The following is a 12,791-nucleotide window of genomic DNA, read 5'->3' as shown; positions in this document are numbered from 1 at the left end:
ATCACAATTGTAGGTTAATTACATTCCGCTGCCTCGTGGCTCTATGTATAAAACATTCTGTCCATCTGTCATTCCTAAATCTCCTGCACTGAATCTTACATCAGTGTCCCATCTGTCTAGATTTCTCATTCACCATGGACTGCTGCTATTATTTAGAATATAGAACAGCACAGCACAGGATCAGGCACAATGTCCGTGCCAAACATGATGCCAAGTTAAATTAGTTAGTCTAACCATACCTCTTCAAACCATCCCCCTCCGCACATCCCTTCATCTGCCCTGCCCACATTGCTAAATGCTGCCTTTCCATCTTTCCTACTAATCTAAATCGCCCTTTGCGTTCCCTCACAACATATAATCCCACTCAGTTTCATGTTGTGAGCAAACTTGAATATAATTGTTTTCCTCGTCCAAATCATATTACATCTGCCTGTTGAACTGAGAGTGGCACAAAGTGCTGGGAATAGTTGTGGTGCAAGCACATTTCTCACCACTCTGAAGAGGACCTTATTTCTATGCTGGATCAACCAATTTTCAAACCATCCTGGTATATTATCTCTAATTTCACATGCTTTATTGTTGCATTATAACTTTTAGGTTGCACTTAAATCTAAACACGCCATGCCCACTGATTCTCTGTATCTGCTGCCTGCTCGCTCACTAAAGTTTTGTTTAGAGATACAGCGTGGAAACAGGCCTTTCAGTCCCCTGAGTCCACACTGATCATCGATTGCCCATACATCAGTTCGATCTTATCCTACATGGTAGGGGCAATTAAGAAACCAATTAACCTTCTAACCTGTACGTCTTTAGAATGTGCGAGGCACTGGGAGGAAATCCACGAGGTTACAGGGAGAACGTACAAACTCTGCACAGACAGCACCCGTAGTCAGGAGCGAACCTGGGTCTCTGACACTGTGAGGTAGCAACTCTACAGCTGTGCCACTGTGACACCCATATAAGATTAGGTGATCAATTCCAAACCTGTCCTGGGTTCGGTAGTGAGAGGTAGATTATGGAGACAAAATAATTCTGGATCGTTGATTCTGCTGTTCAGCTTCCTTGGGTAAGAACACATTGCCACGATCTTCACCTGTGCAATGGTGCCTGACGGTTGGGCTTGTTAGGGCAGTGAATGGGCAAATTATCAATTCCCATAAAAACTGCCGATAACGGAATTGTCCAAGTTAGAATTCTTTGGTGAATAAAGAAAGTATTTATGTCTTAACTTGAAATTAACTGCAGTACAGCTCACTGTTATTCATTATTGCAGCTTCTAAACCGATATTCCCTTCTTTTTTCAGACACTGATTGGAATGTAACCATGGAGACAGAATCGAACAAACTCGTGCTTGAGTTTGCTTCCCATTTCCCAGCATCTTTCAGCGCTGTTCTGTGTAAGCCGGTGGAGGATGAGTGCAAAAACACAAGCCAGATCTATTCCAAAAACCAGGTTAGTCATGGAGCATCATTCCTGGAGTCTTTTTAGTTTGGAGAAACAATGCAGAAACAGGCCCTTCGGCCCACTAAGTCCATGCTGACCAGTGATCCCCACACACTAGCACTATCCTTTGCACACTAGGGAGAATTTTACAAATTTGCCAAGCCAATTAACCTACAAACCTGTACATCTTGGGAGTGTAGGGGGAAACAGAAGCTCTTGGGGAAAGCCCATGCAGATCACGGGCAGACGTACAATCTCTGTCAGGACCGGACCTGAGTCTCTCTTGCTGTAAGGCAGCACCTCTACTGCTGTGCCACCATGTTGTGGACATAACTCAGACCATCATACAAACCAGCCTCCCTTCCATCATAACGCTGTCACTGCAAGGCCACCAGCACAGTCAAGGAACAGTCTCATCCCAGTCACTCCCTCTTCTCTCTTCTCCCACCAAGCAGCAGAAGGGTGTGGATGACCTCCAGTGTGCCACGTGCAGCTGGACTGTTTTCAATATACACTTGTTCAACCTCCTCTGAATCCTGGTAGTTTCTTGGGAGAGGCGAAGAAAATGATAAGGCACAGATTCAAAGAGGAAATCTCGGGGAGATTCCTCGATGAACATCAGAATTTGGTCCAGGAAATTGGTAAAAATGATTAACGCGACCTGCATCTTGCCAGAAAAAGATCCAAGATTTCTGTGAATCAAGGCTCCAAATATTAATGAGGCCTGAGTTCAGACATCTAACTTCAGTCTGTCCAAATACTACTGATTGGAACAAGCCTCCTAGTCAAACACAATCAGTTCTCACTGTCATCTTGTAAAGCTCGATCTAATCACCCTCAATGTTTCAAGGTCAGTTTATTGTCATATGTCCAATCAAGGTACAGTGACATTTGAGTTACCTCCCCTTCCCTAAAGTGTAGAGTCCCAGATTTATTAATTCTATCTTGATAACTAAAATGCTTTAATCTTCGAATGGATATAGTTGTCCTCTGTACTTGTTCCAGGGATAGTGCGGCACAGCCAGTACAGTTGCTGTCACTCAATGCCAGAGAGCCAGGTTCCATCTGAGTGGTGTCTGCATGGAGTTTGCCCCTTTTCCCTTTTCCCTGTGACCGTGTATCCTCCTGGTGCTCCAGTTCTCTTCCACATCCCAGAGATGTGGAGGTTACTTGGCCTCTGTAAAACTTCCCCTAGTGTGGAGGAAGTGGATTCAAAACTAGGGATAACATAGAACTAATACAAATGGGTGATTGGTGGTTAGCGTGGACTCGGTGGGCTGAAGGGTCCGTTTCTATGCTGTATCTTTCAATCATAAGGTCATAAGTGATAGGAGTAGAATTAGGCCATTCGGCCCATCAAGTCTACTCCACCATTCAATCATGGCTGTTCTAGCCCTCCCTCCTAACCCCATTCTCCCGCCTTCTCCCCATAACCTCTGACACCTGTACTAATCAACAATCTATCTATCTCTGCCTCACTAACTTGGCCTCCACAACCTTCTGTGGCAATTCAATACCAAAACTGGAAATAATATTCTGATTGAGATCAGACTGTGATCCTGTTCAAAAACAAGGGAACATGCTTTGACTCACAGTCCATTATGGTGCGATTGTGCATCAACAAACTATTTACCCTTTATCATTACTTCATGGCATGACTCAAAAGGCCACAGAGATCTGCACTGTCACAACCTTCCTCCACCTCCTTTAATAAGTTCCCCTGAAAGCTGATCTATTTATAATCTTTATCATTCCAGCTAGCTGCCAAAAACAAGAAAAACACTCTTGACAGATTCCCCCTCCACTGTGCCTTCAAACAAAGCCTAAATAAAGACCATTCCTCTAGGCTGTTAATTCCAGTTCACAGGCCAGACTTAGATGAAAAGCACTGGAAATTGTAAGATCAGATTTATTGTGAAAAGGGGTTGAGCTTCCTAGAATTACTTACAACTGGTAAAACAAACTTTAGTTTAGTTTATTGTTGTCATGTCTACCGAGGTACAGGGAAAAGCATATTTGTTGCTTGTTACCCAGTCAGTGAAAAGATTGTACACTATTTTAATCAAGCTGTCCACAGTGTAGTGTAAAGGGTATTTAACCTTTTGTACAAGATAATAGAGTTAGCATCAATTATATTCAGCGCTATGTTGCCCTGTACTCATGGGTTTCTTATCTTGACAGACTGAATTAAGCTCCCAGAAACTCCTTATGATCTTGCCTGTCGAAAGCCTCAAATTGTGTGTCAAGGTAAGTGAATTGATAATTGTGCTAAAAAAATTGGTGGGTGTGTTGGGAGAGATGTGTTTTTCGTTCTTTCGTTCTGCCTGTCTCCCTTCTGGGTGTGAAGAGGAGAGTGAGGGAGGGAAAATGAGGGAAGCATTCGGGGTAAGGGTCACAGAGGCAGAAAGAAAAGGAAGGTTTAAGGTAGGGAAACCATGGAAGAAGAGGTGTGCGAGGCGGAGGGTGTGCCAAGAATAAGGTGTGTTTGTCCATATGGGTGTGTACATGCTGTGATTATATCTGTCTGTGTGTGTTGAGTGAAAGAGAGAGGGAGAGTATATAGACACATGAGACGTGAAATGCTGGGGGGTTTTTAGTAAAAAACAATACTTGGTGGGTTAGGCAGCATCTGTGGAGGGAATGGACAGATGACATTTCCGGTTGGGAATTCTTCTTCAGACTGTAAAGGGAGGAAGCTGGGAAAGAGGCAGATGTGTGGCAAAGCCGAGCAAAAATTATTTTGTAGAAGTGTGAGTTTGTTGGGGGCGTGTGATTGTCAGATGGGTGGAGACGATGACAAACGCTGGAGGTGGAAAGGAAAGAAGAGGTGTAATAAAAAGTAAAGTTAGGGGGATGGATATGGGTGGAAGGTGAAAGAGGGGAGATAAAAGTGAAATGGGGGACTCGGAGATGGGAGTGGTGGGGGATGAAGGCAGGGTAGAGAGGAAAGGGACAGGGTGATGAGAGAAATATGTTGCCAACTGGTGTGGGGGGGGGGAGATAAAGAGAAGGAAAGGTAAGGGTATCAACTTAAAGTTGGGGAGAGGGACTTTGTGTGTGTGTGTGTGTGCGTCTGTCCGTCCATGTCCATGTCCATGTGGAGATACGCACTAAGATTCTGCTGCATAATCTGGTCTTCTCCTGACCTGGATCAACATGACTTTGGGCCATGTGTGTGTGTGTGTGGCCATGACAGGGCCATGACCTAACCCTGTCAAGTCATTGTGGTAACTGGAGTGCAATAGCCATCGCCAAAATAAATCACATACAGGCATCTTCCACTCCTCATGACCGGGGTATAAATAAGTCAACCTTGACCGAGTGTCACCTGCAAAAAAAAGAAATAAGTCAATGCTTTAAAGCAAAGGGCCACAATAACATGTGCTCTTAAATTCATAACTTGGCTAATAGTGACATCTAGCTGAATGTAAGGGAATTTAACCAAGAATATGCTGCAGATTTTATTGGGAGGATTTACTTAAAGCCATTTTTCTCCCCTTACAGTCTGACGAGGAATCCAACCCAAAATGTCTTCTGTCCATTTTCCTCCACAGATGCTGCCTAGCCTTCTGAGCACCCCCAGCACTTTGATTTTTGCTGAAGAATCGAGCATTTCAAGCCCCTTGTGTCTACACACTCTCTCAACACACACAGATATAATCACAGCATATACACACCCTATGGGCAAACTCACCTTATTACACCCTTGAGGAAAGGGGTACTGATTTTGGATGATCAGCCATGATCATATCGAATGGTGGTGCAGGCTCGAAGGGCAGAATGGCCTACTCCTGCACATATTTTCTATGTTTCTATGATACTGCAAAAAAAAAAAATCATTATCTACGCAGTGTTGGCTGTAGAACTTAGATAATGTTGTCTTAAAATCTCTTACTCAGGTATGGCGTTCAGATGTGACTTTCTCTGGGAAGAAGCTGCTCTGCCCGAACTGTAAGTCTTGCAGAAAGCTTTACAATCTACTTTTTTTTTTTTAATGTTATTGTAATACAGGTTGAACACCAATTTTCCACCACTGTCGGTTCCGCAGCCTTTATCGATTATCTGTTTTTCTGGACCAACAGAGGTCTCGAGATAATGATTTGGCAATACACCCCTGGCCCACTTTTACCACCCCACCCATGCCACTAAAGCACAGTGGAGTTGCAGAAATTTAAATAAAGGTTTATTTTATTTGTGGTTAATTTGTGGAATTCTTTGCCACAGAAGACTGCAGAGGCCAAATCAGTGGATATATTTAAGGCAGAGATAGATAGATTCTTGATTAGTACGGGTGTGAGGGATTACGGGGAGAAGGCAGGAGAATGGGGTTAGGAGGGAGAGGTAAATAAGCCATGATTGAATGGCAGAGTAGACTTGATCGGCCAAATGGCCTAATTCTACTCCTATCATTTATGATCTTATGATGAAACAAATATAAAATGTAAACTAAATGTGAATGGATTGACCTGCTGACCCATTCCCGGATCCCACCGTCTCCCCGGCTGTTGAGAGACCCAGTTTCCGACCCCACTACCAACTCTCAAACGAACACTGCTCCACCCAGCGCACGTTCCGGTAACGCGGCTGTTGTTGCGGCTCACGTTGTAGCCCCTGGGGACAGCGCTTTCTTTGGGTCTCCGCCCCCTCCTTCCCCCCCTCCCCTCTTATTTCTGTAAATTCAAACAATGGAGGATTTCATTTTTCTAGGAGTGAACATTTCTGTTAGCATGGGACTATTAGATGCTGTCTTCCCTCTCATTAGTCAACACTCTTCCTCTGTTTTTCAGACTCCCGACAGTGGATGGGCCTGGGCCTCTTGGGCTTGCTGGCTGCGTTAGTCACGGTCCTGTTGGTTATATATGTGCTCTATCAGTTTACGACCAAAGTTGTGTCGGGTAAGATATAGAACGGAAAGAAGCCATTCAATCCATTGTGTCTGTGCTGGCTCCATGACAAAGTAGATACTGTGCCCTGCATAATGTTTGGGACAAAGACCCATCATTTATTTATTTGCCTCTGTGCTCCACAATTTGAGATTTGTAATTTATATGAAAAATCACATGTGGTTAAAGTGCACATTGTCAGATTTTATTAAAGGGTATTTTTATACATTTTGGTTTCACCATGTAGAAATTACAGCAGTGTTTATACATAGTCCCCCCATTTCAGGGCACCATAATATTTGGGACACATGACTTCACAGGTGTTTGTAATTGCTCAGGTGTGTTTAATTGCCTCCTTAATGCAGGTATAGGCGAGCTCTCAGCACCTAGTCTTTCCTCCAGTCGTTCCTTCACTATTTGGAAGCTTTTATTGCTGTTTATCAACATGAGGATCAAAGTTGTGCCAATGAAAGTCAAAGAAGCCATTATGAGACTGAGAAACAAGAATAAAACTGTTAGAGACATCAGCAAACTTCAGTCGTACCAAAATCAACTGTTTGGAACATCATTAAGAAGAAAGAGAGCACTGGTGAGCTTTCGAATTGCAAAGGGACTGGCAGGCCAAGGAAGACCTCCACACCTTATGACAAAATAATTCTCTCTATAATAAAGAAAAATCCCCGAACACCTGTCCGACAGATCAGAAACACTCTTCAGGAATCGGGTGTGGATTTGTCAAGACCTCTGTCCACAGAAGACTTCATGAACAGAAATACAGAATTTCTGTACTGCAAGATGCAAACCACTGGTTAGCCGCAAAAATAGGATGGCCAGGTTACAGTTTGCCAAGAAGTACTTAAAGGAGCAACCACAGTTCTGGAAAAAGGTCTTGTGGACAGATGAGACGAAGATTAACATATCAGAGTGATGGCAACAGCAAAGTATGAAGGAGAAAAGGAACTGCCCAAGATCCAAAGCATACCACCTCATCTGTGAAACACGGTGGTGGGGGTGTTATGGCCTGGGCATGTATGGCTGCTGAAGGTACTGGCTCACTTATCTTTATTGATGATACAACTGCTGATGGTAGTAGCATAATGAATGCTGAAGTGTATAGACACATCCTATCTGCTCAAGTTCAAACAAATGCCTCAAAACTCATTGACTGGCTGTTCATTCTAGAGCAAGACAATGATCCCAAACATGCTGCTAAAGCACCAAAGGAGTTTTTCAAAGCTAATAAATGGTAAATTCTTGAGTGGCCGTCATTCGCCCGATTTGAACCCAATTGAGCATGCCTTTTATATGCTGAAGAGAAAACTGAAGGGGACTAGCCTCCAAAACAAGCATTAACTAAAGATGGCTGCAATACAGGCCTGGCAGAGCATCACCAGAGAAGACACCCAGCAACTGGTGATGTCCATGAATTACAGACTCATGCAGTCATTGCATGCAAAGGATGTGCAATAAAATACTAATAGGCCTTTCTCACAGGGCGACTTGACGCAAGAGTTAACCAGAGTTTAACATCGTGGGAACCTCGTGCGATAACAGTACGGCATTCGTGGACCACCGTGGACCACCGTGGCGCTAACGGCAGGTAATCGTGTAACTTGGTGACTCGGGAGTAAATTCAAGCAAGCTTGAATTTCTCCAAGAGTGACTTGTACACTTGTGGTTGAGCATTGCAACTTTATATGAACGTAGTGGCCAGTGCGATATCCGTGCGATATCCGTAATAACTCTTGCGGTTACCGTGGGAACTCCTGCGAACGGTAAACCCGGAAGCTGGACAGAGGGGACAGAAGGTGAGTAAAAAAGGTGTTCTCAATATCCTTTATAAATGTCTGTATGTTAATATGTGTGTCTTTTCCTCTTGGGCATTACTTTGTTTCTGTTGGTGGCTCCACATTTTATGATAGCCTGAAGTGTGATAAAGCTTTTACCTCAGCAGTTTGATTGTCAGTGCTTGTTTACCTCTTTGTTAAATAAATATATTTTTTACTATCAGCTTGATGTCTGCAATTCTTCATTAACACATCACTACAAGATGAATGTCTCTAATGTTATAATCCCTCTCATGCTGAAACACAAAATAGTTGAAGGGAGGTGATATAATCACATTTTCATTAAGTTTCATTTTTGAGTGTTCAGGTCCATCAATTGTTGAGCTATTTAAACGTTTGAAAGTTTCACCTCTCGGTAGAAAATAAAATAAGCCAATCAGCATGGTAAATGTGAGACAAAGTCTTTATTCCTATTTGACAATATAAAAAGACGACTTCTTGCACATATTGAGAGAAGGTGCATCACACCAAACATTTGTCTATAAAAGGGCCTCGCAAACACGAAAATCAACAAATGAGGCACGCTAGATTATTTTAAACACATTATATTAATTAACCTCCGCAACAAGCCTAAACTCAGGCATTAAAAGGGACAATGCAATGTGCTAAATGGCAGGTTTTGCGGACGAACATCTTATAGGAAGCACTTTTCAGAGGACAACACTAGAATGTCAGCTTATTTGCTATGCATTTCTGCTAACATGCAGTAGTGTTCCTGTGGTCAGCTACCCATCAATATAGCTGTCCTGCCACGGCACACTCCCCAATTGAGAATTGTAGTAAGCGCAGAGATGGCCTCTTTGCTCTTTCACACCCAGTGAGACTTCCTCTTAATTCTCTTTTTAATTAATCTCTCCCTTCTGCCTTCACGCAAGCGTCCTTGATGCACATAGTGGGCTGCTGCATACAGCGCGTCAATGAAAAAAACCACCATCCTGTACTCGAAACTACTTAGTATAGGCATGTCTCCAAATGAGCCAATTCAACCAAGGGAGGATATTTATAGTGTGTGAAAAAAAAAGTGACATCATTTGTGCCACGTGTAGTTCACAATGTTCATTCAAGATTTAACGGGAAAGCTCGGGAGACGGACAAGTCACTCGCACAAATAACAGAAATGCCGAGTACAGTGGGAACTCTTTATCTACCCCCCCGTTATATCGTGTGATATCGTGCTAGACCACGACCACTTCACTCTGGTTACATCTTGCGTCAAGTCGCCCCGTGAGAAAGCGCTTTAAACATGACTACTTTCATTTACATGACATTGCTGAGTCACAAACATTATGGTGCCCTGAAATGGGGAACAATGTATAAACACAACTGTAATTTCTACATGGTGAAACCAAAATGTATAAAAATGGCCTTTATTAAAATCTGACAATGTGCTCTTTAACCACATGTGATTATTTTTTTATTCTATTACAAATCTCAAATTGTGGAGTTCAGAGACAAATGTATAAATGATGAGTCTTTGTCCCAAACATTATGGAGGGCACTAAGTTCTATGGCCTATGTTCCTTCACATTTCTCAGTGGAAATCCAATTCTGTTGTGGAAGTTAATGTTCAATCTATTTGCACCGACTCTGTCGGGCTATGAATTTTTAAACAATGATCCTAAATCTCTTCCTGCTCTTCAATGTTTGCAGATCCGCTCTGGAGCAGAACAGTCCTGTTGATGTACTCTCCAGACTCTGAGGAACACAAGAGTTTGGTCTGCGCTTTTGCCGATATTCTGAGGACTGAATTGGGATGCAACGTCATCCTCGACCTCTGGGATAGTGGTCGGGTGGCAGAAATCGGCATTGTGTCCTGGCTTTACAGCAAGCGGGAGCTGGTGGAGACCGAAGGAGGAAAGATAATAATCATTTGGTCACGGAAAAGCCAGGAAATGTACAGAGAGTGGTACATGTTGGAGCCAGTATCGAAACTGAACCATGATGACCTGCATGACCTTTTCAACACATCAATGGCTTGCATTTACAATGACATTTTAAGAAAAGGGAGAATTGAAGATTACAGTATTATTTATTTTCATCGGCAATGTGGCAAAGAAAATATTCCAGAAATGTTGGCCAAGATCCCTAAATACCAAATGTTGAAGGATTTTACAAGTTTTGTGCACGAACTGCAATCTGCCGTTGACCCACCTTGCAGCTTCAAGTTAAGCACAAAGTATTTGGTGCATCAAATCCTGAAGTCCGAGAAAATGCAAAGGCTGAAGAGAAGTGTAGAACAGTCCAGAAAACTGCAGGACCAGAAGTCTCTTTGCTGAGAGGACCATTGAGAAAGACTTGCGGAAAGAGCTTTGCAGGTAATTAGAGAGAGAGAAAGGGAGGCTGAGACCTATCTTGCATCTCTTGGTTGTGTCTATTGACATTTGGTTTGCAAGGAAGAACAATCTATGTAAGATTGTTGTGTTCTCAAGGCATAAATGCAATAATGAGCTTGCTAAGTATCTAACCCATGCAGCTAATGCTTAGAATGCGAAGGAGTCTGTCCCACAGAGGAAGCAATTTGAGCTACAGATATCACTCGCTTTGTTCATTGCTTGAAGGCAGCTTTGCAGAGCCAGCTCACAAGGCTACAGAAAGGAGAGAAGAAATATGAGATCCCAGAGTTCTGGATTCTCACATGTTCGATTGAATCAACGTGATTTTGTATCAGTAAGGAAGCTTTGACCGCCCCGACTGCGGGAACTTCGATCGCCCCAGCTGTAGAAGTTTCAATTGCCCCGACCGTGGGAGAAAAGGAGGAAAGAAGGTATAAGTTATTTGCCTTCCATCATAGTGGGGAATGAGAGGTCGCTGAAAAAACAAGATGGACGTGCTGCCTGACCTGGTGAGGGCTCGGAGGGAGTACCGTGAGTGCAGTGATCTCGGCGTTTTGTGGTGACATGGCTCCATGTGGACATCCCGGAGTCTGGAGCGAGTGTGGACGGCTTTCTGACAGTTTGGGCGGACAGGGACTGCAGAGAGAGTGACAGCGGTCGGTACAACTCTGGTCACATCATGGTGAAGGAGCGTGCGAGTGGCCCGGACATTGAACCGATGGCTGTGGGTCTCCGCTTATGCTGTGTGCCCCAGGAGTTCTCACACGCCGCTGTGGTGGCTGTTTACATCTATGTTTAATCTTTATGTGGTTATGTATATTATTGCAGGTACACAAATAAGCTGGAGAAACTCAGCAGGTGCAGCAGCATCTATGGTGCGAAGGAAATAGGCAACGTTTCGGGCCGAAACCCTTCTTCAGATGTATATTAATTGCCTTTGATATGACTGTTGGCAAATCAAATTCCTTATGTTTACATGCTTGGCTAATAAAAGTATTACAACTTGAATAAATGAATTACAATTTACTGCATACATCCTTCAATACCCCCTGATATCTTGTAAACACAAGGAACTATAGATGCTGGCTAATACACAAAAGGACACAAAGTGCTGGAGCTATGGGCCTGTCCCACATACGTGATTTTTCAGGCGACAGTCAAAAAACGTCAACTGGAACACGGGCACAAGCACACATGGGCGCACACACCCCTTCCTTCACCAGCCCGTTATGCAGGGGGGGGGGGGGGGGACAGGGCAAGCGGGGGGAGCGCTGTCTGAGTGAATTTCACAATGCAAAGACGAGGTCATTCAACACACCACGATGTACAGGAAGGTTGGTGTTGTAATTAAAATGGCTAAAGCATAGTGTACATTAAGTCCTGGGGGGGTGGGGGTTGGGGGGGAAGAGAGGGAAGAAGGGGGGAGAAGGAGTGGTGACAACTTTTAAGAAGCCAGAGATACACGGCTGAGAAGCTCGGCGGACATTAACATTACCGGTCGGTTATCCTTGGTTCTGAAAACTACTGCTAATTTTTTTCCCCAATGAGCGATGAAATTCATCACCGGCTACAACCTACAAGAACCTTCGACCTCCTGGCGACCCACCTACTGCATGAGAATTCTCCCCACTCTCCATGGCGGCTTCATTCTAGTCGCCGCTAATTTTTCAAAATCTTGAAATATTTGTGGCGACCATAATGTGGCCGCGACTAGTTCCCAGAATGCAGGAACTCCTCACGACCATGAAGGCGACTCCCCGGCAACCACCCGCGAACATGTGGCGACTGCATGGTCTCGTGCAGTCGCCTAAAAAGTCGCCTAAGTGGGACAGGCCCATAAGGATCCTGAGGGTCTTGACCCAAAACATCGCCTGTTTAGTTTCTCCAAAGATGCTGCCTAACTTGCTGAGCTATTCAATCACTTTGTGTCCTCCCAACATCTTCTCTTTTACAGTTGTACCCGCATAGCCTTTTTCTTGCTTATTCACCCACTTTGACTATATCCTAATTTTCACATTCTTTCTCTGATTTTGAAACAAGAGTCTGAGGATTCACCTACTTTCCCATAGGCCATTAGTTCTTTATGATCTAGAGAATACCATAAACTATGTTAATTGGTCTAACCCTTGTGATTTGTCCATTTAAACGTTTCTTTGTTTAGAGTGAACTACTTAACTTTTAAACGCAAAAGTCACACTAATATGCATATATGCTTCAATTAAGGATCACATTTAAGATAATCAATTAAAATAAAACACAGAGCACAGACAGACAAGGAACTGCA

General features: G+C 43.6%; 1 protein-coding gene across 1 annotated transcript in view; it reads left to right on the top strand.

Annotated features, from left to right (window-relative positions):
• Positions 1–11,218, top strand: part of il17re (interleukin 17 receptor E) — a 64,654-nt gene extending 53,436 nt beyond the window's left edge. The window contains exons 12-16 of the mRNA XM_033037160.1: positions 1,305–1,453; positions 3,626–3,691; positions 5,344–5,395; positions 6,232–6,339; positions 9,825–11,218. Coding sequence (XP_032893051.1) covers positions 1,305–1,453; positions 3,626–3,691; positions 5,344–5,395; positions 6,232–6,339; positions 9,825–10,450 — 1,001 coding nt within the window. The 3' untranslated portion in view covers positions 10,451–11,218. The remainder of the gene's footprint in view (positions 1–1,304; positions 1,454–3,625; positions 3,692–5,343; positions 5,396–6,231; positions 6,340–9,824) is intronic.
• Positions 11,219–12,791: the final 1,573 nt, after the last annotated feature.

Source organism: Amblyraja radiata, chromosome 18, assembly GCF_010909765.2.
Source record: "Amblyraja radiata isolate CabotCenter1 chromosome 18, sAmbRad1.1.pri, whole genome shotgun sequence".
Taxonomy (NCBI): Eukaryota; Metazoa; Chordata; class Chondrichthyes; order Rajiformes; family Rajidae; genus Amblyraja; species Amblyraja radiata.
Note: the sequence above shows the minus strand (reverse complement) of the source record. Positions and strands in the feature narration are given on the sequence as shown.